The sequence below is a fragment of the Grampus griseus genome (assembly GCF_964374135.1).
Source record: "Grampus griseus genome assembly, chromosome: 11".
NCBI classification, from domain to species: domain Eukaryota; kingdom Metazoa; phylum Chordata; class Mammalia; order Artiodactyla; family Delphinidae; genus Grampus; species Grampus griseus.
Genome location: NC_139005.1, coordinates 10,937,671 through 10,965,172, shown reverse-complemented (window position 1 = coordinate 10,965,172; position 27,502 = coordinate 10,937,671). Strand labels below are relative to the sequence as shown.

At 35.5% G+C, this 27,502-nt stretch overlaps 1 protein-coding gene across 2 annotated transcripts in view; it reads right to left on the bottom strand.

The window, feature by feature from the left end:
• ATF7IP (activating transcription factor 7 interacting protein) overlaps nt 1–18,480 on the bottom strand; it is a 127,475-nt gene extending 108,995 nt beyond the window's left edge. Inside the window, exon 1 of one of the 2 annotated variants that reach the window (XM_082666603.1) lies at nt 18,368–18,480. Coding sequence is in view for 1 of the 2 variants with exons in the window: in XM_082666604.1 (XP_082522730.1) it covers nt 149–188 (40 nt within the window). In the remaining variant the exon portion in view is untranslated. Of the gene's footprint in view, nt 1–148; nt 216–18,367 lie in introns of those variants that run through there. The other variant, XM_082666604.1, reaches the window with a different exon arrangement.
• Nucleotides 18,481–27,502: the final 9,022 nt, after the last annotated feature.

Below are 27,502 nucleotides of genomic sequence, written 5' to 3'. Positions count from 1 at the left end.
TTCCATAACAGAGGCTTCAATGTTCTATCAGCAAACATTTCAACTTCTTAGCAAGCAAGCTCTTAGTTCGCCTTCCTATATAAACTTAGTAAAATTCAAATGTTTCTTAATTAAAATGTTCAGAGATAAAGAGTAATGTGGTTCTTACCTCTGGTCCTGATGCATGTGACAAACCTCCTCAGTGGCATAGTAGCTGCCTAAGCAGCTACAAAGACTAGGTTAGCAGCCATTTTGAGACAGCTGCACTGTCTCAGTTGCACTAAAGTGTAATTAAGATGGCTCCAGTGTGCACTCAAGAACTCACACAGTGGAAACTCAGCTATGTATCAAACAAAGCCCCTCCCACTTTGTCAGCCTGCAGGAAACTGAACACTGACAACAGCTAATGCATATACTGCAACAAACAATGCAGCTACTCACAACACAGCAAACAGAGAAGGCAGCAAGCCAGTTTTGTAACATAATGCCTGTGAATCCCGACTTGCAATACAGAGTTTGGGCACATCCTGATCCCAGACAGCTTGAAGTCCATGCCACATATTAGCAGTTACAGAGATAGAGCCAAATCACACACAGCAAACATCAGGGAATTTGCTTGAAAGAAAGCCTCCATTTCAGTCCAGAAAAAAAAAAAAAAAGTCAAACTATGCTCAAGGTCCTTTTTTTTTTTTACTCTTTTATAGTACTTTTTACATAAAAAGAGTGCCAATTTTTATAATTTCTAGAAAGTTAAGTTGTTTAAATCCTGATAATCAATTTCCATTTATAGAAGGCTAATTAAAGGTTTTTCCCACAGAATCTAAGCCCCAAAGTGCTCAAATCTAGCCGAATGGTTAAAGCTTGCAATCAAATTATTGAATCTTGACAATAATTTTAAATAACTGCTGGGGAAGACTAGAGACATTAGAGCTACAGTGGCAACAAAGCTTATTTTGAGCAATCTGCCATAAAGATAAAAAACAATTTCTTCTCTTCTGTAGTCCAGATGGTCACAAAGACATCTCCAGGTGAGTGGTTGGTCCCAGGGCAAATTAAATTTCATGCCGTGGCTCAGACCTCCCAACATTCTGACATGGGTGAAAAGCAAATAAAATAAAGAATGTAGACACCCCCGGGGGAAAAAACAAATAGGAAGAACAAAAGAATAAAATTCAGTCTGAAAGTGGGTGTATTAAGAAGACAAATTTGTTTTAACAGTAACCAACCATCAAGAGAAGGACAAAAGCACAGAAAGAACCTGTTTGCTTGATAGCTCACATCAGCTAGGAAATCCATCTTTTCCTTTTGTCTTACTTGGTTTACCATCCTAAAATTTAGCTGCCTTGTGCTGTTTTGTCTCTATCCACCACTAGATGTAGGTATTTATTAAAACACGTTAAGGGTGTAAGGGGGTGGTAGGGGTACAGCAAAAAGGAGACTGGCCCCATAAATTGATGATTGTTCAAGCTGAGTGATGGGCACATGGAGCTCATTATTTCATTCTATTTCTGTATATATTTGAAATTTTTCCATAATAAAAGTTAAAAAAAATACTCAGCTTTTAAAAAGTCTTTATTTATTCTCCCTGAGGTAAACCAGATAACGTAAACTGCTTTAAGTACTGTACGAGGGGAAAAAAAGTTTATAGTTGATCTAAGCCACATTAATTCTTCAAAAATATAATGGATTCTCTGAGGGTGGCTCAAATCTATTTGTTAAAAGCAAGAGGTAAACTGGGAAAGATTCGAACAGGATAGACATTACTGGAGCACTAGAATGTGGCTAAGGTTAACGGAGAGACAACCAACCAAAACATTTAGAGCTGCCTGATGAAGAGCAGCTGATATTCAAAAAGCAGATTCTTTCGGAAGCCTGTTCCACAAAGGTTTAAATTATGTAATATACCTTCAAACGTGCGGTGCTCCCCACACCTCCCTCAGCCTCCCCCGTCTCGCCAGACACCTTCCAATGTAAATACTAAATACCTTCTTCTCAGTCTAAGCTTTCCCGGGCAAGCTAAGATGCTGGCTCTTGGCTATAAGATCTACCTTTTCACCCAATTTAGACTTCAAAATAAGAGACATAATCTAAGTTCCCTCCTTATACCAATCCTCCTCCAGCCACTACAATCATTTTACTACTAATTTACTATATCCTCTCTATTATCCCAAGGCATGTAAGTCAAATCAATATAATGATTGCCTATTTCATGCAAGGGGCTTTAGAAGACAAAGGAGTAGGGAAGTCCATTAATATAAATCAAGCCTTCATATAAGTTTTTATATACATTGTTTAAACTAATTCTCACATTAACCCTACAAGATAGGTTTTATCTCCAATTCGTGATCGAGGAAACATGCTCAAAAATTAAATAACTTCACGAAAGTGCTAATAGCTAAAATACATCCTAGACTACACTCAGCCCAAGCCTACTGGAGCTTTGTCTGTCCCTTCCCACACTGGTTCTGTTTCTGTGCATCACGGAAACAACTTAGGAAAGAATAACGGTTAGGCTGTTAGTCAGGTAAGTGGTGTCACTGCCAATGTTTCATTCACTCTTTATCCCAAAGAGACTATCCCGGTTCACCCAATAAACCCTACTCATGATTCAACCTAAATTATCTTATCACTGACAATCTCTTCCTTGCTCTCCTTTCCCCTTACTATGCCCAACCCACAAACCAGGTGTAATTGCTCTCTCAAGGTCTTTCGTATACACCATCATTATACTTAGCATATTTCACTATTTATATCTTTATATATGAGTTCTTAAAGGACAGAAACAACTTAATTCACTTTCCACTCACTTTCATAGTGTGAAATAGTATTTGCTCAATAGATGGTGAGTTGAAAGTAATTCCCTGTGTTTGCATTTCTACCACAAAAATCTCCGAAAATTCTACATCCTTAGGAACCTTCATTTTTAGGATCTCAACTCTTACTTTCTAGCAAGAAGAAGAAGTCAGCTAAGTTTTTAGTCTTGACCTAAACAGCTCTGTACTTCAAAACCCAAGGTGGAAAAAAATACCTTTTGCAGGGCATTTTTCAGTTTTTAAAGTGTTTTTAGAGGCACTACATAGGAGCTAATATGTGTTAGAATAAAGTCTGAAAAATGTCTATAAAAATTATAGAAATATATTATTTACTTTAAAAAGTTTTTAACATTACTAAGAAAGAGTACAGCTTGATTATATAATGTCATAGGTTAAAAGAAATTTGGTTTTGGAAGGGTTAGTCAGAAAACCATTGCCAATCATTTGTGAAAGCAAAACACATTTGGAAGGCATTTCTAATGTAAGGTAAACATCTCCATGATTACTCAATGTTTTACCTCTTCCTAAATAAAACTAGCCCTTTTCATATAATTTTTTCATTTCACTCTTACAATGACCATGTAAAATAATAGTGCTATAATCTCAAATTTTTCACGACCAGAGAATGTAATCATTTGCCAGGGGTCACACAAGTAGTAATGAAAAAGAACTATAGGAGAATTAAGTTTAGTCAACTACTACACTTTTTATATATCATATATCACACTATTAGAAAACTCTGGGGCTTCCCTGGTGGCGCAGTGGTTAAGAATCCGCCTGTCAGTGCAGGGAACATGGGTTCGAGTCCTGGTCTGGGAAGATCCCACATGCCACAGAGCAACTAAGGCCAGGCACCACAACTACTGAGCCTGTGCTCTAGAGCCCACGAGCCACAACTGCTGAAGTCCACGTGCCCTAGAGCCCGCGCTCCGCAAGGAGAGAAACCACCACAGTGAGAAGCCCGCACACAACAAAGAGTAGCCCCCACTTGGAGCAACTTGAGAAAGCCTGCACTCAGCAACGAAGACCCAATGCAACGAAAAATAAATAAATAAATTTATTTTTTTTAAAAAAGAGAAAAAAAAACTTTGCACATGCAGAATATTGAAAATTCCATGGAACCTAGGAACCTAAAAAAATGGTTTCAGCGTATTAAGTAGAAAGTAAATACACTTTTCATTAATTTAGTTAATACACTTTAATTACACAAGTTACTATCAACATTATATATATATATATATATATATATATATATATATATATATATATATATAAAGAGAAAAGGAACATTAGAAGGTTACTAAGATGATAAACTGAAAACACCTAACTTCACTCCCTCAAATCCCACTAAAACTACAGTGGAGGTATTTTTTGAAGGCATAAATCCTCAAGAACAAAGAGAAAAGTAAAAGGGACAATAGCTACATGATTTGCGGAGCTGGAAAATAAGCAGAACCACTGGTAACTAAGTCAGCAGTTCCCAAAACACTATATTCTAAGCTGCATTGGGGATAAATTAAGAACCAGTTTGATTTACATGGCAGAAACTTCAAAAGACATAGAAACTAGAAGAACTAAGCACTTTGGAAATTGGGGTGAAGGGAGCAAATAGTAGGATTGTATGACTAAAAAAGAGAATACCAGTGAAAGCTGTTTGTGAAGCAGTAAGATACCCTAGATGTCCCTCATCACATTCCACTGAATGCCTGCTCTCCCAAATCCTAGCAGAGGTCTGAAAACAATATCCACAGTTAAAAATGAGAGTAGCATACCAAAAAGACGGACTGAGTGCTCACTGAAGAGAATCCAATCCTCTTCCTCCATTAATCTCCCAGAATGCTAGCAATCCGATCCTTACTATGTATGAAAATGTAAGACTACTCTCTGAGGGTAGTTAACAAGCACAAGACACAAGGCCTTAAGGTCTTGGGAGCTCTCCAAAAACAGCCCACCCAGATCAGCCTCTATAATGAAGTCCAAAACTGACAAATTTAGATATGCTAATCAACTTTTTACTCTTCCACAACATATTATATACAGTCAGGCAAGGAAGAGAAAGGCAACTAAGAAAAGTCTAAGAGTCTAAGATGGAAGACAGAAATAAAAAAAAAACACAAAGCAACAGACTACACAGGGAGAAAACTTCAAAAATAAATTAATATCTATATATATCAAAAGATGCTGCATTCATTTGTCAAGAATAGAATACTACAGGCAAGGATTACAAAACAGAAATTAGGAATATGATAGAAAAAAATGAAAAACTCAATAAAAGGACCTGATGATAAGAAATCTACCTGAGGGCTTCCCTGGTGGCACAGTGGTTGAGAGTCTGCCTGCCGATGCAGGGGACACGGGTTCATGCCCCGGTCCAGGAAGATCCCACATGGCGCAGAGTGGCTAGGCCCGTGAGCCATGGCCACTGAGCCTGCACATCCGGAACCTGTGCTCCGCAACGGGAGAGGCCACAACAGTGAGAGGCCCGCATACCGCAAAAAAAAAAAAAAAAAATCTACCTGAGCAAAACGACAAAGCTGTCAACAAGAGAGAGAAGAAAATTTGAGTATCCATCCAAAAATTCACATTGGAATGATAGAATGGCAGAAAATATCACCAATGAAATCATTTAAGAAAAATTCCAGGACTGAAAGGCAACAGCTGCTAAATTGAAAGGGCCTGATGAATTCCAGCAAACAATAATAAATAGATCCATATGAAGGAATTAAAGTGAAATTTCAGAACACCTGGAAACTAATAACAGATTCTACATGCTTCCATTGAGGGAAAAAATCAAAAATAAGCACGGCTTCAGATTTCTCAGTAGTAACAGAAGCAAAAAGCTAATGGAGCAGTGCCTTTAAAATTCTAAAGAAAAATGATTTCCAACCTAGCTTTGTATACCTAGCCAAACTATCAATCAAGCATTAAAAATATAAAATGACAATTTTCAGACACACATAAGTCTCAAAGAACATATCTCCTATATATTCTTTCTCAAAAAGCTACTAGAGAATGTGGTCCACTCCCCCTAATGACAGAATAAGTCAATAAAAAGACATAGCACATGGAAAACAAAGGTCCTACACAGAAGAGGGGTGAGAGAAATCCCCACAATGGTGAATAAAATTCTAAGGATGAAAGCGGTATACCAGATATAGAAAGCAAGTAGGCTAGCCTGGAAAAATGAAAATCAAGAAACAAAAATGAGTCACGATCCTTGCTGCCACTGTACCTGAGGGGGAAAAAAAGTGTCTTCTAAATAAACATTAAAAAATCCTTAGTAAAGGATTGTACCAAATCATCTCAACTATTACTATTACATGGATGAGATTCATGGATACAGGCATCCTGGTATAAAATTACCTTCATGGATGGACCTCTGTCATAACTGTATCAAGAGAATGAGTCATGATTTCCATAATTCTGTTATAGTTCAGGGCAGACAACTTTGTGTAAGTAGATTACTTAACTCTAGATCAGGAGGATAAGAATTATTTAGGACTAAATGAAATGATTTAATTGTGGTTAACATTTTCTTTTAATGGTCATATAAGAAAAATACTTTCTTCTTAATCTACCTTTAACCCTCAATTTAAGATATATTTTGTATAAATAGTAATTTAAATAGTATCTTGATCCAACACCCTCAGAATTCCGGGGGGGGGGGGGCAGAATATCCTATGAAAGACCTTACTACAGGTTTTAAGTTAATAATCTATGAGAATATTTTAAGAACAATTCTATAAAAAAATACTGAATATATTGATTGGCCTTGTTTAAAAACTACTTAGAAGAATGATTAAATCTTGTATAAAGTATCATAACTGAGTCTCTCTACTTTTTATGAACCCACTTACATAGTTTCAATGAGAATCTGTTTTCCTTCCTTTCAGAATAAAATGGATAAATCAAATTTGTAACCATGACCACAGAAAAATGCAACGTTTAAAAACAAATCTCTCTTAATTAGCTATGACAGGGAAAAAGGACTGCATCTCAAATGTAGAAATGATGCCTTCTAGGTCTTCACAGGAAATCAATACAGTATCTCTTTCATAACTTATGGATTCCCAGCTTTAAGAGGAATAAAGAATATCACTTCCTGACAGACAAGGAACACTGACAAATGTGGGACTCTTAGAGAACCATGATACCATACAGTTCTAAGTAATGCAGGCAAAATCTCATTGAGATAAATTAAATGGCTCTTGGTTCCTAATCTTGTAACCAAGCAAATAAATAAGTAAATTATTATGCTTTATAAAACTAGACAGAACTTAACTCTTATATCAAATGGACATAGTTTTGTTAAGCAGACAAAGAGAAGCCTTTCTATACTTAACAATACGTCATTAGTTCAATAAACGAGTCAAACAAAACATCGAAATAAAGAATCAGAAAATTATTAAACAAACTTATATGATCAAATCTGTACCTTAAGGGGCAGAAACTTGGCCACGGGAAGGGTTATGGAAGAAAACTGACACTTTGTTTTGCCTCAATTTTAAGTGAGCATGCCCAGCAAGTTCCATAGCTGAAGGGTAAATAAGGGGTGAGGGATCACCCTGCACCCTAAAATTACAAAAAGAAAACAGGATAATTCTATGTGGATCTAGCTCCCAAAATAAATGACTTCATCTCTAACTTTGGCAATAATGACAGTCTGAAGAATTATGACAAACCTTGAAGATAAATAATTAATGTGAGAAAATGGCTGCTTTTTCACCATGATGAGACTCAGAGATTTAGTAATCTTTGAGGGGTTTTTATTCTTAAGTACTCTGGTAGTGTTTTTTGGTTTTGTTTTTGTTTTAATTTAATGAATGAGTCCTAAAGCTGGACTCTCTCACAAACCTTTGCAAATAAACTACATTTCTAAATTCATATTTTTCCTACTAGTAAGGGGCATGATTAAACCTACTTTTCTAAGTTGCTTTTTAAATGTATATAAGTTCTAACTCCAGTAAGGAAGAATACTGTCATTTTCCATATATCTCCTTGTACTGCAGGGCTCCCTAAAGCTTCACGTAGCTGCCTCTTAGTAAATATTCATGTCTTACTAATAGATTCATCAATTGGTTGAAGCCAGAGATTAAAAGTGTGTCAGGAACAAATGCTAACATTTTATATAATTAATCTCATTTAATCTCTCAAAATAAGCCTACCAGGTAGGTGGTATCACCATTTTATATGTAAGAAATACTGCTGGGAAACACAAATTGGCCAGGTTCCAATACAAAATTACTATACTTTCCACTTCATGATATTACTAACTGGTTTTAGGAAAATTCTTTGTCTTTTCTTTTGTTCTTTCTTTTTCTTCTGTCAATTTGCTTGCATATTTTTAATCTGCCAACTATTATATCACTTAAAATATGTTTGATGGAGAAGAGAATTACACAACTCAAAATAATTATGTCATTCCATCTTTTCATCAAACCCTTATTAATTTCATACATATGTCCTTCAGAATTATATTTTAGAAACTTCTTATTAATAGGTAAGCAATGGTGTTTTTTAAATTTTTTCTATTTCTTAATGAATGGGATTGAAGAATTTTTTCCAAGTTATTTTACTATTTATAATTTTCCAGATGCAAAGTGTCTGTCAAATCTTTTGACAATTTACCCAGTGGATGCTTGCTTAAGTAAACTTCATGGTTAATTATTTAAAAACAACAACAACTAAAAGTTCTGACATGTAGATTATCATGCATTAAATGAAAGGAGCTAGAACATCTTACCTTTTTTTTTTTTGTACCTAAAACAAAGGGGTTCTATTCTTTCAATAAGCAAATATTTATTGAATATTAAGGTAGGTATTGTGGAATGCAATTTTATACTTTTATTAGCAGTCTTATTATACCTAATTAGAAAGGGTTTGTCCTTAAAATGCGACATTTGCCAGATACATCAGTAAGATAAAATTCCTAACTGCAGGAAGCTTATAAAGTACTACACAAATAACTATAAACATAAAAGTTGAAAGGAATAAATGCCTTTAAAAGAGATACAAAGTAAAAAGAGAAATTAGAGAACTTCCAGCTGAGGATAACAATATCCTTTATTAGGTACATTATGTAGGCACCATGGCATCAATGATTTTTTATTTACAAAAATCAAGGATTTATATCAGAATATATTCTCCTAAACATAATACTTTCTTTCCCACCTCTGAGATTTTGAATACCCTCTTTATTCCCTTTACTAAGAATATCCTTGTAATTCTTCTTTTAAAATACAACTCTTCTGGGATTTTCCTGGTGGTCCAGTGGTAAGACCCTAAGCTCCCAATACCGGGGGTCCAGGTTTGATCCCTGGTCAGGGAACTAGATCCCACATGCCGCAGCTGAAGATCCCACGTGCCGCAACAGAGACCCGGTGCAGCCAAATAAATAAATAAATATTTTTTTAAAAAATTTTTTTAAATACAACTCTTCTAAGGTTTCCTTGACCTCCCCCCAACAGAGTCCCACTTTCTGTGCCTTACACAGATATCTATTGTGTTACACTTATCATCTACAAAGAGCTGTTTTTAATTAGTTACTTATTACTTACTTATCAGATAAGTTTTACTTGTAAGCAAAGAATTTATGACCACAGTTATTTTTTACCTGTGTATATTACAAGGCCCTCAAAAATCACATTTTCCATCTTGAGAAATCATAAACTCAACTTTGAAATTAAAAGAAGCAGTTAAAACAATTGTCAGAGTTTACCTACAGTCCTTCATCCTTTTAAAGTAAGTTAACTGGCAAGATTCAAAGATAGTACACTGAATTCTTGCAAAACTAATCATGATTTAATGTTTTCAAAAGCAAGCAGAAAGAGGAAAAACTCTGCCTAATAAGGTAAATATTTATAGTAACTACAATCTGTCAGGAATCATGATTACAAAGCTCTCAAAATTCCATTTCAAAGGAAGATATATAGTTACAACTGGATCTAATTCTTAAAACAGAAAACCAGTTTTCAATATCAAATTATGAATTAATTAGAGACCACTTCTCCAGCTGCCTTTAGTAGCAGAAAAGGCTAACTGTTCTCTAATACCCATTTCTCTCCTTCTTTTATAAAATTTTCTAATTTTAGCTGAACACATGGTTGTCCAGCCAGATACTACATTTCCCAGCTAAGTATGTTCCAATGATTAAATTCTCACCCATAACACATGAATCTAAATGATAGTACTACTTCCAGATGAGGCTCTCAAAACAATGAGCGTGCACTCCCATTGTTCTTTCTCCCTTGCCCCTGGCTGGTGAAAGCAGCCATGTTCAACCCAGAAACCATGTTCAACATATGGAAACCATACATTAAGCCAAAGCCACTTACAAACCTGAAGAGTTTTTCTCTGTATTATTACACAAGAGAAATAAACATCATCCTTAACAGTGACAGAGTGTCTCAGAGCAGTTTAGCCTTTACTGTAATCCAATCAGCTCCTGACATTGACTACCTAAAAGGAAATAAAAGAAGTTCAAAAACAGTCTCTTTTCCATACTCTTCCCCATTTCTTCCTTCTCTTGAGACATTTAATCTAATAATGGTAACAGGGCAGGTACGCTCCTAAGCTGGCAAGTCTTAGTTGAAAATGAGCTGAAGCAGTCAAGTCGTTCGTTATTGATTCACCAAAATCTCTTTTTCTTTTGCTCCTGGTCCTCAAAACAGCAGAAACTCTTCCTACCTTCTAAGTTTACCTTTCCACAAAATGGAAGACATCATCTTGGACAATTACTGGCTCAAGGAGAGATCCTTTTACAGCCCTGTCAGTTCTCAGAACCACTATTCCAACATAAAATTCAAGTTCCTTATTAGAATGTAAAAGTGCCATACACATAATTCCTGGGTACCTACCAAGACAACAGTTCCCAAAGTAACACAGGGCTACACTAACAACAAAGAAAGGGAGAAAGGAGTATACGGTTTGACATAATAACACTACTACCTCACATCATCATCATAAAAAGGGGTCTCTCTCCCAAACTAAAGGGAATATATCTAGTTATTCCTAGTTACTAGAACTATAACTGATAATTGTTTTTTGTATAACAAAAAATAACACAAAATTCTTAATAATATTCTAAACAATGAAAAATTGCAGACATGAATAAGTGAATATTTCTGATGGTAAAGTTAATATTTCTGATGGTAAAGGTCATCTTCATTTCCCAGACATTCATGTTTACATAGGCCCAATTATAAAGACTCTCAGGAAGATAATATCAACTGTACCCTTAGGCCTGCCACATTTTTTGGAAGGTGACCAAGGAGATGCCTGGGTCATTCTCTTAAAGACTCAAAAACCCAAAGATCAAAATTCAAAACTGAAAACGTTCACATTGTATAAATAAACACTAGCGCCCTGGTTTTCTCACTTTGCAGCACTTAAAAAACTGGAAATGCTGCCCAGCAATCATAGTGTCTCCGATACAAGATGGATTCCACCGTACAACCTGAAGCATATATAAACGGTTTAATTTTGTGGAATTCACTTCTCTGTTTTGAAAAAAGTAAAATAACAGAAAAAAAACACTGATTTCCTCTGCAGATTGCATGACAATCTAAGAACTCTGAGAAGTAATTTTTAGTCTTGGACTCTCTAAAGAACATAACAAGATCAAATGGGCAAGGATTTTAAAAAAAGAAGCTCCACTAATGGATAGGTAGTTTCTAGATACTCTAGGAAACTAACAAGGACAATGCTCCCCAGAGCTACTTGATATTTTTTATAATCTACTGTTAAAATATCACCTTATTTTTATTTATAATGCCATACAGCTGTTAGGAACTCAAAAGCAAGAACTTTACTCTCAAACTTCTTTCTACATGTGACTCCTTTGAAAAACTTGGTATGATAATGTATGAATTTTCCATATACCTCAAAACTTAAAAACAAAAAGTATAATAGAAATCTTTCTAAACCAAATCATACATCTCTTTGTCTTCTTGAACAACTTTAGCATAATTAAATATTCCTATAATTCAGAATCATAATAAGATCATCTATTACCATAATGAACATGCTATAAATAATGTGTCTTTAAGAATAACAATTCCCAAATTAAGTAACCTCAAAACTAAGTTTTTTAATTCTTGTTCTAACACTTGGAATCTGACAGCTCTTCTCTATCAAGATGCCAGCCATCTCTTCTTGCCCCTATCCATATGCATTTTTCTAGTAGCACTTCTCCTGTCCCTAATTAACTATTATCGTCTGAAAACACAGATACCACAATACATCAGAACTATGAAAAGTTCTCAGGTAAGGGCAAAGGTCATACACAAAAAAATAAAAATATGCAAACTGCTATAAGTGGATTTGCTTGAAAAATATCCAAAGACAAAATTTTTTCATTAGAAAAAAATGCTGAAGAAAAGCCAATAATATCTTAACACAATTTCTACCTATTTCCTAGAGTTATTTTTATAAAGCCAATAATATTTTACCATTTGATTTCTATCTTTAACTTCCTTGATTTCTTCTTTACATACAACCACCAATTTTTCAAGTTTAACTATATTCAACAAAAATATTTTTACAATAATCTGACATTCTTTCCTGTACCTAATATAAAAATAATTTTTAAAAAGTAGGATTACAACTAAAATACACTATCAATCAAGATTATACTTTTCACTGCAATCAGCACAAAGAATAGATTTAATAGAGAATGAATGTATACTAATACTTAGGGAAACATCCTTATGAGAGGAATATTTAATGTTACCAAAACAGACTAAAATGAAAATTTTTTACCTTAATTATATATTATTTATTAGGCTCCACACTGGCCAAAAAATGAATCAGATAACTTTTCAAATTTTCTCTGTTTAAAAAAAAAAAAGGTCAGGCTTCCCTAGTGGCACAGTGGTTAAGAATCCACCTGCCAGAAGACCTAAATACACATTTCTCCAAAGAAGATATACAGATTTCCAACAAACACATGAAAGAATGCTCAACATCACTAATCATTAGAGAAATGCAAATCAAACCTACAATGAGGTATCACCTCACACCAGTCAGAATGGCCATCATCAAAAAATCTACAAACAGGGCTTCCCTGGTGGCGCAGTGGTTGAGAGTCCGCCTGCCGATGCAGGGGACACGGGTTCGTGCCCTGGTCCGGGAAGATCCCACATGCTGCGGAGTGTCTGGGCCCGTGAGCCATGTCCGCTGAGCCTGCACGTACGGAGCCTGTGCTCCGCAATGGGAGAGGTCACAACAGTGAGACGCCCGCGTACCGCAAAAAAAAAAAAAAAAATCTACAAACAATAAACACTGGAGAGGGTGTGGAGAAAAGGGAACCCTCTTGCACTGTTGGTGGGAATGTAAATTGATACAGCCACTATGGAGAACAGTATGGAGGTTCCTTAAAAAACTAAAAATAGAACTACCATACGACCCAGCAATCCCACTACTGGGCATATACCCTGAGAAAACCATAATTCAAAAAGAGTCGTACCACAATGTTCAGCAGCTCTATTTACAATTGTCAGGACATAGAATCAACCTAAGTGTCCATCAACAGATGCATGGATAAAGAAAATGTGGCACAGATATACAATGGAATATTACTCAGCCATCAAAATAAATGCAGTTGAGTTATCTGTAGTGAGGTGGATGGACCCAGAGACTGTCATACAGAGTGAAGTAAGTCAGAAAGAGAAAAGCAAATACCATATGCTAACACATATATATGGAGTCCAAAAAAAAATGGTTCTGAAGAACCTAGGGGCAGGACAGGAATAAAGACACAGACATAGAGAATGGACTTGAGGACATGGGGAGGGGGAAGGGTAAGCTGGGACAAAGTGAGAGAGTGGCATGGACTTATGTATACTACCAAATGTAAAATAGATAGCTAGTGGGAAGCAGCCACATAGCACACAGAGATCAACTCAGTGCTTTGTGACCACCTAGAGGGGTGGGATAGGGAGGGTGGGAGGGAGACGCAAGAGGGAGGAGATATGGGGATATATGTATATGTGTAGCTGATTCAATTTGTTATAAAGCAAAAACCAACACAACATTGTAAAGCAATTATACTCCAATCAAGATGTTAAAAAAAAAGAATCCACCTGCCAATGCAAGGGACACGGGTTCGAGCCCTGGTCCAGGAAGATCCCACATTCCACGAAGCAACTAAGCCCACGCACCACAACTACTGAGCCTGCACTCTAGAGCCAGCGAGCCACAACTACTGAGCCTGCATGCTACAGCTACTGAAGCCCATGCGCCGAGCCCATGCTCCGCAAAAAGAGAAGCCACCACAATGAGAAGCGTGTGCACCACAATGAAGAGTAGCCCCCAATCGCCGCAACTAGAGAAAGCCCACACACAGCAACGAAGACCCAACACAGCCAAAAATAAATTAAATAAATAAATTTGGAAAAAAAAAAAAAGGTCTACGTTAAATACACAAGAAAAATTCTGTTTTCAAATACTGCAGAACACTATCTTGGTAACCTATTTTTCTCATTTCTAACTTCATACTTGCACTATTTTCATGATGCTATATTCTAAAGCAGATTAAAACTGGAAATGTTGTCCTATATCCTCTATCATGTCATCCCTATTAACATTATACCATTATAGGAAACCAGTAAGATAACACCTTAATAGAAAGTAACAGTACCACAATTTTTCTCAGAGTTCCTAAAAACAATACATTTTTGTGGGATCTACAGAAAATGCATCATATTCGTGAATTAAAAAAAAAAACAGTATAAAGATGTAAACATACCCTAATTTAGGTTTTATGCAATTCTAAACAAAACTTCAAATAGTTGGTTTTTAAACTTTGCCAAATGTATGTACAAAAGGAGGGAAAATTAGCTTAGAAAATTGTGAAAAGGAATGATATCTACTGCCCCTTCATATATTTATATAGTCTATAGCACTACAGCAAATAAGACAATGCAGTACTGCTATATAAACAAGGCCCAGTTCCAGGGTTGTTAACCTGCTTTTAGATTTTACATTACATATTCTTGTGAGAAGCTGATAAAACTGTAACTCTTTCCCCAGGAAAAAAAAAGCACATATGTACACTCACACAAAATTGCGTATATCATGGAATCCACGGAAGTTTTTTAAGTATCTCTAGAACCCCCAAAGGTCAATGGACCTCAAGTTAAATATCCCTAGTAAATGAAGCAGAATTGATAGCTCAAACTTAGTAAGTTATGATCAAAAGAAGAAATGTATCATCAACATAAAATTCTAAGAAAATTAGGAAAAGATGGAAACTAGCAACCCATCTTTACGCAATGTCAAAATAAACTCCATATAGGCCAAAAGGTATTTTTTAAGATAATTAAAACATCTAGAAAAAATAAACAGAACAGACGAACATTTAGTTCATCTTACAATATTTTTTATGCAGAGAAGTCCTGGAAGAAATAACACATGAAAAAGCAGTGCATTTGACTTCATAAAAATGTAACAATTCTAAATATGTAAAACCATAGCAATTAAAAAAAAAAATCTTAACTAAAAAAAAACTTCAGGGCTTCCCTGGTGGCACAGTGGTTGAGAGTCCGCCTGCAGATGCAGGGGACACGAGTTTGTGCCCCGGTCCGGGAAGATCCCACATGCCACAGAGCAGCTGGGCCCGTGAGCCATGGCCATTGAACCTGAGCGTCTGGAGCCTGTGCTCCGCAACGGGAGAGGCCACAACAGTGAGAGGCCCACGTACCGAAAAACAAAAACAAACAAAAAAAAAACTTCAAAAAATATGAAAAGCAAAGGGCTAATATCCATAAATAACTTACACATAAGGAAGACATTAACATTTACCACAGAAAAAGATACACAAAATAACCTCAAACAGCAAAGTCACAAAAAATGAGAAAGTTGCATATATATTAAATATTTAAAAGTTCAATTTCACTAGTTATCAGAAAAAAATGCTAACCACCAAATTGATGGTGGTATAGGAAATGCTTTTCAATAAAACTAAGGTTTTATCAGTTTTGTAAATTACTTTAAAAGTCCTTTGTAACAGTAATTTCAAAAAAATATTATGAGATGTAGATCATGACTCATGTACAAGGATGTTCACTGCAGCTTTATTTATAATAGAGAAATGGGCAACAAAATGGAAAGAAAGATTTAGTAAGTCACAGTACATTCTTATTAAAGACACCAATATTACATAGCCATTTAAAAATATATTTCAAGAACATTTGATCATTTGGGATATTTTCACAAAATAACTATTATGTAATCATTAAAAAAAATTTCAAAAGAATAATGAAATGGATAAATATCCACAATAAAATACTAAGTTAAAAGGGCAGGAATGAAATTATGATCCAAATGATAAACTAATTGATCAATCAATAAATGGAAATGTCACAAAAATCACCAAAAAAGTGTTTATTTCTAATTAATTTTCAATACTTTCCAAATGTGCTATAGTGAAAAAGATTTTAAATGACTCCCAGTAACTTGGTATTCATTTGGTAACCTAGTCTTAATATTAACTGAAATTCCACAACATGCTTGTTATTGATAGAGTACCAATGAACAAACAGTAGATGTTCAGACAATTCATTAATCTTAGTTTTAAATTTATAGAACTATATTTGCCTTTCTAACAAATGTAACAGCAAAACTGTCCTACCAATACATATTTACATAGTACATTATGTTCTTCAGTGTTTCAAGTGCCTCTTATGATCTTCCACATTAACCTAAGAGGCAATCATTTGTATATGCAAATGAAAACATAAGCTTAAATATATAAACCAAAATATTTCACTTTTTTGGAAGTGCAGAATGAACCATGCCCTATGATCAAAGTTCTTTTCTTAACCTAACACATACACACAGACATAGACGTAGATACAGAAAATACAATGTATTTCCAACTCTACAACACCTGAAATAATGTCTGGAGGGTGGAGGCGGTGTGCTGGGTAATTACCCTGGAAGCATAAAAGGGAAAAGATTACACAACTGCCCTCTAAATATATGTCTCTGTAGAAGACTTCAGGGGTTCAAAAATTATATCAACATATTTTCTGTTGAGAAAAAAAGAATTATTCCCTTCACTTCATTCTATCTCCTTTGTGATGTCATTTTTTAAAACTCCACCAACCAAAAGTACTCCCTTCAATTACATCTATTTGATACTTAACCGTTCTTGTAGGCAATAAAGTCCCTAAACCAACCAAGATTATAAAGCAACAGCCACTTCTTCATCTGACAAGTGACTGACTTAAACTCAGAGTTACATAACCAACCAAGAAAACAATTGTTGTATATACAAACCACAGATGAAATTTATGACAACCATTTACAAGTTTTCAGCTCAGTAAGAAATAATTTACACAATGGTAGAATTATATCAAATGTATAAAACTTCTCCCAGGGGTTTGTATAAGATTTAAATATAGTGACACTACCATTTTAAAGTAAAATAATCAGTAACATACTTATAACTACTTTAAGAAACTAAAACCAGGAACATACAATTTTTTAAAATCTAACACAATTGTATCTTACACACATGTATATATGGCAGTTTGTTTTTTTTTAATCAACTGATTTATCAATGATTCACAATTTCCTCATAAAGGCCTCAGTGTAGTTGGGAGTTCTTTGTAGAATTCTTTATCAGAAAAATTTACCAAGTTTAAGTACTATACTTTATATATCATTACAAACAAAATGGTAAGGAAATGATTAATTTTAAAAGTCAAGGTACCAAAAATAATCTAACTGAAGCAGTAATGGACAAGTGATCAGAAACAGAAAAAATGTAAAACTCAAATGCAAGCAAGATCAGAGGCACACACTGATTAAATTAAAACTTCACCGACTGAGGTGTTTTTTATTAAAAAAAATAAATACCCAAGGAGATTGAGATTTCTTTTTAAATGACATTATACAGATTCTTCCAATGCCCCCTCCCCTTCATTTTTCCAAAACTCAAATTGTTTCTAGTTTGAAAACATTCCAACAGAACTGGTAAAGATAGGGTTAAAAATGTATTTGCAAATATGCAGTTCAAATAATTGCACTTCCCGTGAGAACACCACTAGGTGCTGATCTTCCGCTCCCTAAATATAAACTTGAATCCAGCAATACCCTTAAAGTGAAGTAAAAATCGAGAACCACAAGGGGAGAATCATTTTTACACAAAATTAAGTCCACAGCTTCTCAGAGAATCGGAGAAATACAAGAAAGGAGTTTGAGGTCGGTACGGGAATACAACATAAGAGAAATGTTTTCCATTTAAAATATAGGAATTCGAGCGTAACAAAACGAAACCCCTCAAGAATGAGGAAAATTAAATCTAGAACCCGAATGGCGTCCAACAAGAACATTCTATCTTGAAAATGAATATTGCGCTTGCGCAGCCACCGCCCCGCCAGCTGCACAACTGCAGCTAGAGCCCGACCCCGCAAGATCACGTGCTCCCATGCAGCGCCCGCCCGCAGCTCCGCAACCGCGCAGGCGCAAACACAGCTCCCGCAGCCGCCATAATGCGGTCTCGACTCTAAAGAAATACAATAATAATTTAACAAAATGTGGTTATAATAGACCCTGGGACTCACATATACCTTTCGAGGTGGGAGAGGAGGGAGGGGGAACCAAATTCCTTCCTACAGAGCCGTCCCGCGCCTCCGTCCCCTCCGCTGCAGCCTCAGTCTCGCGCGCTCCAGTCGCCGCGCCGCCGCCGCCGCTGCCGCCGCCGCCGCCGCCTCCGCAGATTCAAAAACAAACCCGCTTCTCCCTTGCACGCGCCGGGGCCGTTATGCAAATTATCGTAGGCGGGGCTCGGTGGTCGTAATATTGGTCACGCCCACCATGCTTTTAGCCAATGGGCTCACGGACTGGCCGTTCCCCATGCAAATCTTCTGGTTTTTTATTTGAATGAGAAAAATTGGCCCCGCCTCCTGCCGTGGAAAAGAGAAGGAAGTCTGAGGTGGTGGCGCTGCGCCTTTCAGTTGCAGTGAGGTGTGTTTTTTGAGTGGAGTAGCGCTTTGTGAGCGCCCTCTATGAGCCTCAGGAAGGAAGGAAGGGAGGAAGAGAGGAAGGAAGGAAGGAAGGAAATAGGTAGGTGAAAGTTAAAGAGCTGAGGTAAAGATTTTCGAAAAAGGCTGGAGTATGTTAGGTTGTTTATCGTTTATATTAAAAAGTCAGAAAATATACCTCAAACTGTGTAAGTCACGAGGGAGTGGCACAAACACATCTTTTCTTTCCGTCCTGTGGCAGAGCAAGCGCTTGCAGTCATACCCTTCCACCTGTTGTATCCCTGTTATTCAGTTTTATTTAGGGAGCCAACCCTTCATGAAGGCCACAGAGTGTAATGAAAAAGGTGCCTCTGTATTTGTTGGGATATCTGGGCTTACGTCCAAGGACTCCTGCTTACGTGCCTGTTCCTTGAAATAAGTGTGTTACTCAGTTTTCTCTTCTCTAAAATGGTGATAATGGCTATAATTCAAATCAGTTGAGAGGGCTAAATGATAGGATAAATATTAGTGTGTTTTGCAAAGCAAAAGCAGCCTGGCAAATATATGGTGAGGTTTGGTTGTCGTTTTTTAACATCATTTCTCCCTTAAATTAATCTATTCGTTCAATATTTATTTAGCAATGCTGGTGTTCCAGACCTATATTAGGTGCCTGTCCTCAAGAAATCTCTACTACAGTGAAGGAGACAGAAAAGTAAACAGGAAATTTTTGTAAGTAATAAGAAATTAGTGCAGGGTGGTTAATACTTATTTCTATAATTTGGGGCTTTCAACTTAGTTGAAATACTGCGTGGCTTTTAGGAGGATCACCTAATTTAGACTTGGAGAATCAGTAATGCCTTCCTAGAAGAAGTAATCTCTAACATGAGAACTGATTTAATAGATTTCTTGCCTAAAAGCTGGACTTCATTGTGAAAGGAATGAGGAATCACTTAAAAGGTTTTAAGTTAGGAAATAACACAATTAGATTTGCATTGCTTAATTGCTAAGCTTTGTAAAGTCCTTAGCACAGAACATAGTACATGGGTGCTCAATAAATTACAAATAGAGGCTCAGTTATAACAAATTATGTATTGTAATTTATTTAGTACGTAGTGCTCAATTATAAAATAGATGCTCAGCAAATTATAAATAATATCAATATTTAAAATTCCATTCTATAAAAAGAGAAATGGGATAGGAATAACAGAGTTCATTAGGTTTCTCTTTGTCTTCTATAAGCAAATAGAAAGGAATCATTTTTATAATAGTTCACTCTCAATTGTCTTGGCTAATGGCAAAGGGAAAGTAATTGAACATGAACTCCAACTGATCAATTTTCTTTCTTGCTCATATTCTAGACTTGCCTCCCTAAAACTCCAGTTAGACAGTTTTATTTTGTTTGAATCTCCTCAAATATCCTCAACCATGTGTTTACAGTCTCTTTAGCTGTCTACCTGCTGGTTAATCTAACCAATCATTCATTGTTTCATTCAACAAGTACAGCCTTTATTATTTATTCACACACTGTTCTAAACATTGAGGATGCCCAGAGGAAATGACACTGCCTCTGGTAGGGAAAGAGTCATATATACAGATATACATTATGAGATCATTACTATCATGGAGGTATATACTAAGTATAAAAGAAATGTAAAACAAAAGAACCTAAAACTTCCTCATGGAATATAGGAAAATTTCACAGAACAGGTGATGCTTGATCTGACTTATAATGTAGAACTTAAAGTGGCTGTCAGAATAGGTACAAAAGAAGGAGAATCCAAATTAGGTAAAACAGAAATGCAAAGACACTGAAAAAAGAAAAAGACATGGCTTCAATTTATAGGTGGGATGATATTCAGAATGTTTATCAATCCTTGTGGTACCAGACACTGGTCCATTAGAATACAAGAAGGTTTGAAGACCCCCTATTTTATCAAATGTTAATCCTCTAGTTGTAGGATTGTGGAGAACCCAGGGGTTCTTCAGCTGGGCACCAAGACAGACTGGCTGGTAGGAGGGGTATTCACGGTAGGGCGGCTACTTACCGATCAGTACTGAAGGATTTCCATATTTTACCCACCATTGTGGGCTTATTTATATATACAGGCTGAATAGACTTCCAGAAAAAAAGTGCTGGAGTAAAGCAGTATCACAAAAAAAAAAAAATCCAAAAGCAAAAAAACCTAAAATAATAAACAGTTTTAAATGAATTTCAGTTGTAGCAATTGAGCAAGGAAAACTGAACTTTTGAAAAACAGTATAAACTTGGAAAAGGAACAACTGAAGAGGAAAACTGAAGTTTCTAAGTACTATAATATGAGACAGTCTAATTTAGTGATTACAAAAATGGGCTCTGAAGATTTACTACCTGAATTAAAAGTTTTTCTCTACTTCTTACTTACTGCCTGTTCTAAACTTCTCTAACCAAATGGTTCCAGAAATATCAAATGCACATGAAAAAAATAGCCCTTATCTGGTAAGGTTTTTACAAAGATTAAATTCTGGTAAAACACTTCAAGGAATACTGGGTATATAGTAATACTTTGATAAGTGTTAGCTAATAGTAATCATAGTAGTAATAGTAGTACTAGTACTAGTAGTACTTGTCAGAGTAGTAACGGTACAGGCATAGATCAGCTTGAGCAGTTTCTATCTATACATCCTATACTACCATTAAGAAAGAAAATGAATTAACCATAACCTGATAATTCTTATTATTATCCTACATTTCTCAGAGAAGTTTACTGAGGTGTTAAGTAGGCAAACCTGGGAAAACTTAAGAAATAACTTTCTGGAATAGGAAGTGTGATAAATAGAATTCTAAGATGATCTCCACCCCTTTGCATTCACACCCTGTATAATCCTCTCCCCTTGACTGTGGACAGAACCCATGACTTACTTCTAACCAATAGAATATTGCAAAGGTGAATGAATTTTCCAGATGTAATTAAGGTCTCATAAAAATTGATTATGAATAAATAAAAGAGAGATTATCTTGGATGGGCCTGACTTAAACTGGAAAAAGCCCTTTAAAAAGGAACTGGGCCTTCCCTGAGGAGAGAGGTTCTCTTTAATGGTTTGATGAAGTAAGCAGCCATGTTGAAGAAGCCCACATGGAAAGTTACTACAAGTGGCCTGTAGAATCTTTGGATAGCCTCTAGAACCTGAGGGTGGGTATTAGCCAACAGTGAGCAAAAAAGCCAAGACTCTCAATCATATAGCCATAAGGAAATGGATTCTACCAACAAACCAAATGAATTTGGAAGTAGATTCTTTACCAGTCAAGCTCTCAGATGAAAATTCAGCCCAAATAACACCTTGATTATAGCCTTATGAGACTCTGAGCAGAGGATCCATCTAAGTCAGACTCAAACTCCTGACCCACACAAACTGAGATAATAAATGCCATTATTTTAAGTTACTGAATTTGTGGTAATTTGTTACTTGGCAATAGAAAACGAATACAGGAAGTCATCAAAGAAGGGAAGGGGTACCTTAAAATCTTCAAAGGTAGATAGGTGACCTAAATGGATAAAATGGGTCCTAAGTAAAAGATATTGCCTGGCATTCGTAAAAAGGCTAGAACTAGTACTGTAATTATAGCTGGGCAAGAGGGACCTGTGTTTGGGTCCTCATATTTTAGAAGGCCCCTACATATAATAAACATACACACACACATTTGAAAGAACACATGAATGCCTTTGTCACTCAGAATATGACAATCAGCAGTACCACATGGGGAACTGTGATCTTAAATATCTGCTCTCCTAATACTTTTCAAGGCCTCAGGGGAATGATTCCCCATATTTCTTGCTCTGTGTCCTCAAAAACAAAAGGAAACTATCAGAATGTTGTGAAGGTTAGGGAGTAGAGATACACACACAGCTTTAGAGTATGCAAATATTTGAGCAGCAAGATAGGTAAGAAAAAAACTCTAACTTCTCAGATGCTTCTCTGCTATTAGTGCAGACTTAATAGATTTTTGCACAGTGAATTCACTTGCCAATAGTGTCAAACCTCCATTTTCTTGCTTTTTTGAATGTTCCAGTTTGTGGTTCTGTAGATACTCAGAATTTATTGCAGTATTCCTAACATTTGGGGAAAAAATTTAATATTAAATAATCCATGTTATTCTTATATTTGTATACCATACATGTAGATGTTGATGGAACATATATGAAACATGATATTCAGTTTTTAAATTAGCAACTAAATTACACTAAGTTCTAGAATTATAAGTAATTCTATTTTCATAAAAATACTTCATTCCTGAGCAATGGGTCAAAAAAGAAATCAAAGAGAAATCAAAAAATACATTGAGACAAATGAAAAAGGAAACAAAACATACCAAAACTTATGGAATGCAACAAAAGGATTTTCTAAGAGGGAAATTCATAGTTATAAATGCCTACATCAAGAAACAAGAAACTAACACAACATTGTAAAGCAATTATACTTCAATAAAGATGTTAAAAATAAATTAATTAATTAAAAGAAACAAGAAAAATTTCATACAACCTAACTTTATACCACAAGGAACTAGAAAAACAAGAACAAATGAAGCTCAAAGTTTGTAGAAGGGAGGGAATAACAGAGATCAGAGCAAAAATAATTAAAATAGAGGCTAAAAAAGAAATATTTAAAAGATCACTGAAACTAAGAGGTAGTTTTTTGAAAAGATAAAAAAATTGACAAACCTTTAGCTAGACTCACCAAGAGAAAAGTCTCAAACAAGTAAAATCAGAAATGAAAGAGGAGAAATTACAACCTACCAAGACTGAAGCATGAAGAAATAGAAAATCTGAACACATCAATTAACTAGTAAGGAGGTTGAATTAGTAATCAAAAATTTTCCAACAACAAAAGTCCAGGACCAGATAGTTTCACTGGTGAATTCTACCAAACATATAAAGGCAAGCTAATTCCAATTCTCTTCAAAATCTTCCAAAAAAATAGAAGAGGAAGGAACACTTTTAAATTCATTTTAGGAGGACAGCATTACCCTGATACCAAAACCAGAAAAGGATGCCACCAGCAAAGAAAATAACAGACTAACATCCCTGATGAACATAGATGCAAAATCTTCAAAAAAATATTAACAAACTGAATTTGATTAGCAAACAACATTAAAATCATAGACCATGATAAAGTGGAACTTATTTCAGGTATGCAAAGATGGTTCAACATCTGCAAATCAATCAATGTGATACACCACATTAAAAAAATTAAGGATAAAAATCATATGGTTGGCTCAACAGATGCAGAAAAAATGTTTGACAAAATTCAACATCTATTTATGATAAAAACTCTCAACAAAGTGGGTGTAGAGAGAACATACCTCAACATAATAAAGGCCATATACGACAAGCCCACAATTACTATCACCCTCAAGGGTAAAAAGCTAAAAGCTTTTCCTCTAAGATCAAGAACAATACAAGAATGCCCACTCTGGCCTTTTTTATTAACACTGTATTGGAAGCCCTAACCAGAGCAATTAGACAAGAAAAAGAAATAAAAGTCGTACAGATCAGAAAGAAAACAGTAAAACTGTCATTATGACAGTTTTATGTAGATGACATGATATGATATACAGAAAACCCTAAAGAGTCACAAAGAATCACACACATACACACACACTCACACACCTGAATAGCCAAAGCAACCTTGAGAAAGAACAAATCTGGAAGCATCATCGTCCCTGATTTCAAACTATATTACAAAGCTATAGTAATCAAAATAGTATGGTACTGGCATAAAAACAGACATATAGGTCAGTGGAACAGAATAGAGATCCCAGAAATAAATCCATAAATATAGAGTAAATTAATTTACAACAAAGGAGCCAGGAATATACAATGGGGAAAGGAAAGTCTCTTCAATACATGGTGTTGGGAAATCTGGTTAGCCACATGCAAAGGAATGAAGCTGGATCACTGTCTTACACCATATATAAAAATTAACTCAAAATAGATTAAAAACTTAAGTGTAAGAACTGAAATTATAAAACTCCTAGAAAAAAACATAGGTTTTAAACTCATTGACATTAGTCTTAGTGATGATTTTTTTGGACTTGACACCAAAAGCAAAGGCAACAAAAGCAAAAATAAATAAGTGGGAGTATATCAAACTAAAAAGCTTCTACACAGCAAAGGAAACCATCAACCAAATGAAAAGGCAACCTACAGAATGGGAGGAAATATTTGCAATTTCATAATTGATAATGAGCTAATATTCAAAATATATAAAGAACTCATACACTCGATAGCCAAAAAAAAAAAAATCCAATTGAAAAATGGGCACAATATCTAAATAGACATTTTTCCATGAGGACATACAAATGGCCAATGGTACATGAAAAGGTGATCAAATCACTAATGATCAGGGAAATGCAAATCAAGACCACAATGAGATATCACCTCACTGTTATTAGAATGACTAGTACCAAAAGGACAAGAGGTAACAAGTGTTGACGAGGTTGTGGAGAAAAAGGGAACCCTTGTGCACTATTGCTGGGAATGTAAATTGGTGCAGCCACCATGAAAAACAGTATGGAGATTTCTCAAAAAATTAAAAATAGAACTACCATATGATCCAGCAATTACACTTTTAGGTATTTATCCAAAGGAAATTCAAATACTAACTCAAGAAGATATATGCACCCCCATGTTCCTTATAGCATTATTTACAATAGCCAAGATATGGAAGCAACCCTAAGTGCCCATCAATGGCTGAATGAATAAAGAAGATGTGGTATATATAGAGAGAACAAAATATTATTCAGCCATAAAAAAAAAAAAACGAATGAAATCCTGCCATTTGCAACAACATGGATGGATCCTGAGAGCATTTGGCTAAGTGAAATAAGTCAGAGAAAGACAAATACCATATGATCTCGCTTACATGTGGAATCTAAAAAACAACAAAAAAGCAAAGTAGGACTTCCCTGGTGGCGCAGTGGTTGAGAGTCCACCTGCCACTGCAGGGGACACAGATTTGTGCCCCGGTCTGGGAAGATCCCACATGCCGTGGAGCGGCTGGGCCCGTGAACCATGGCTGCCGAGCCTGCATGTCCGGAGCCTGTGCTCCACAATGGGAGAGGCCACAACAGTGAGAGGCCCGCGTACCACAAAAAAAAAAAAAAAAAAAGTAGTTGCCAAAGGTATGGGGTAAGGAGGTGACTGAAAGGGGTCAAAAGGTACAAACTTCCAGTTATAAATAAGTCATGTGTATATAGTGTATGGCTTTGTGACTATGGTTTAAAACACTGTATTATGTATTTGAAAGTTGATAATAGAGAAATCTTAAAAGTTCTCACCATAAGAAGATATTTGTAACTATGTGTGGTGATGGATGTTAACTAGACTTATTGTGGTGTTCATTTTGCAAGATATACAAATATTGAATTATGTTGTATATCTGAAACTAATGAAATATTATATGTCAATTATTTCTCAATGTTTTTAAATTAAAACTTTTTTGCATCAAAGGACAATATCAAGAGAATAGGAAGACAACCCACCTAATGGGACAAAATCTTTGAAAATCTGAATGAAAATCTAGAATTTATAAAGAATTCCTATAACTCACAACAATGACAACAACCATACCCAATTCAAAAATGGGCAAGGGACTTGAATAGACACATCTCCAAAAAAGATATACAAATAGCCAATAAGCACGTGAAAAGATGCTCAACACCATTAATCATTAGGAAAATGCAAATTAAAATCACAATGACATACCACATTATAGCAATTAGGAGGGCTATCACCAAAAACAAACAAATAATAATAACAAGCGTTGACAAGAATGTGAAGAAATTGGAACTCTCATGCATTGCTGGTGGGAATGTAAAATTGTATATCCTCTGTGGAAAACAGGTTGACATTTCCTCAAAAAGTTAAACGTAGAATTACCATAGGATCCAGCAATTCCATTCCTGGGACATAAACCCAAAAGAATGGATAGAGGGAATCAAAGAGATGTTTGTACACCCATGTTCATAGTAGCATTTGTCACAATAGATGAATGGTGGGGGAAAAGAAAGTGTCCATCAACAGGTTAACAGATAAACAAGACATGGTATATACATACAGTGGAATAGTATTCACCTATAAAAAAGGAAGGAAACTCTGATACATGCTACAGTATAGGTAAGCCTTGAAAACTTTATGCTAAGTCAAATAAGCCAGACACAAAAGAACAAATACTGTGTAATTCCACCTATATGAAGTACCTAAACTTGGCAAATTCATGGAGATAGAAAGTAGAATAAAGGGTTACCAGGGACTTGGGGAAGTGGGGAATGGAGAGTTACTATTTAATGAGTTCAGAGTTTCTCTTTGGGGATGATGATAAATGTTCTGGGAATAGATAGTGGTGATGGTTGCACAAAATTGTGGATGTATTTAGTGCCACTGAATTGTATACTTAAAAATGGTTAAAATTGTAAATTTTATGTTATGTATATTTTCCCATGATAGAAAAAATAAAAGAACAGAGGACAAAACACGATCTTGGATATTATAAATATCATCACCAAACTTTTAAAATTAAAGTATTTTTGGAATAAGTTGTCAAGTTCAAGAAAGAAAAACAGTGGAAAATAGGAGAAGAATTCTTTAAAAAAGGACTGCTCCAGAAAGTCCAGCATCTAACTAATAGTTCAAAAAAGAGAGAAAAGATCCAAGAGAGGGGAGGAAATTTTCAAGATATATGAAGAAAGAATTTCCCAGAACTAAA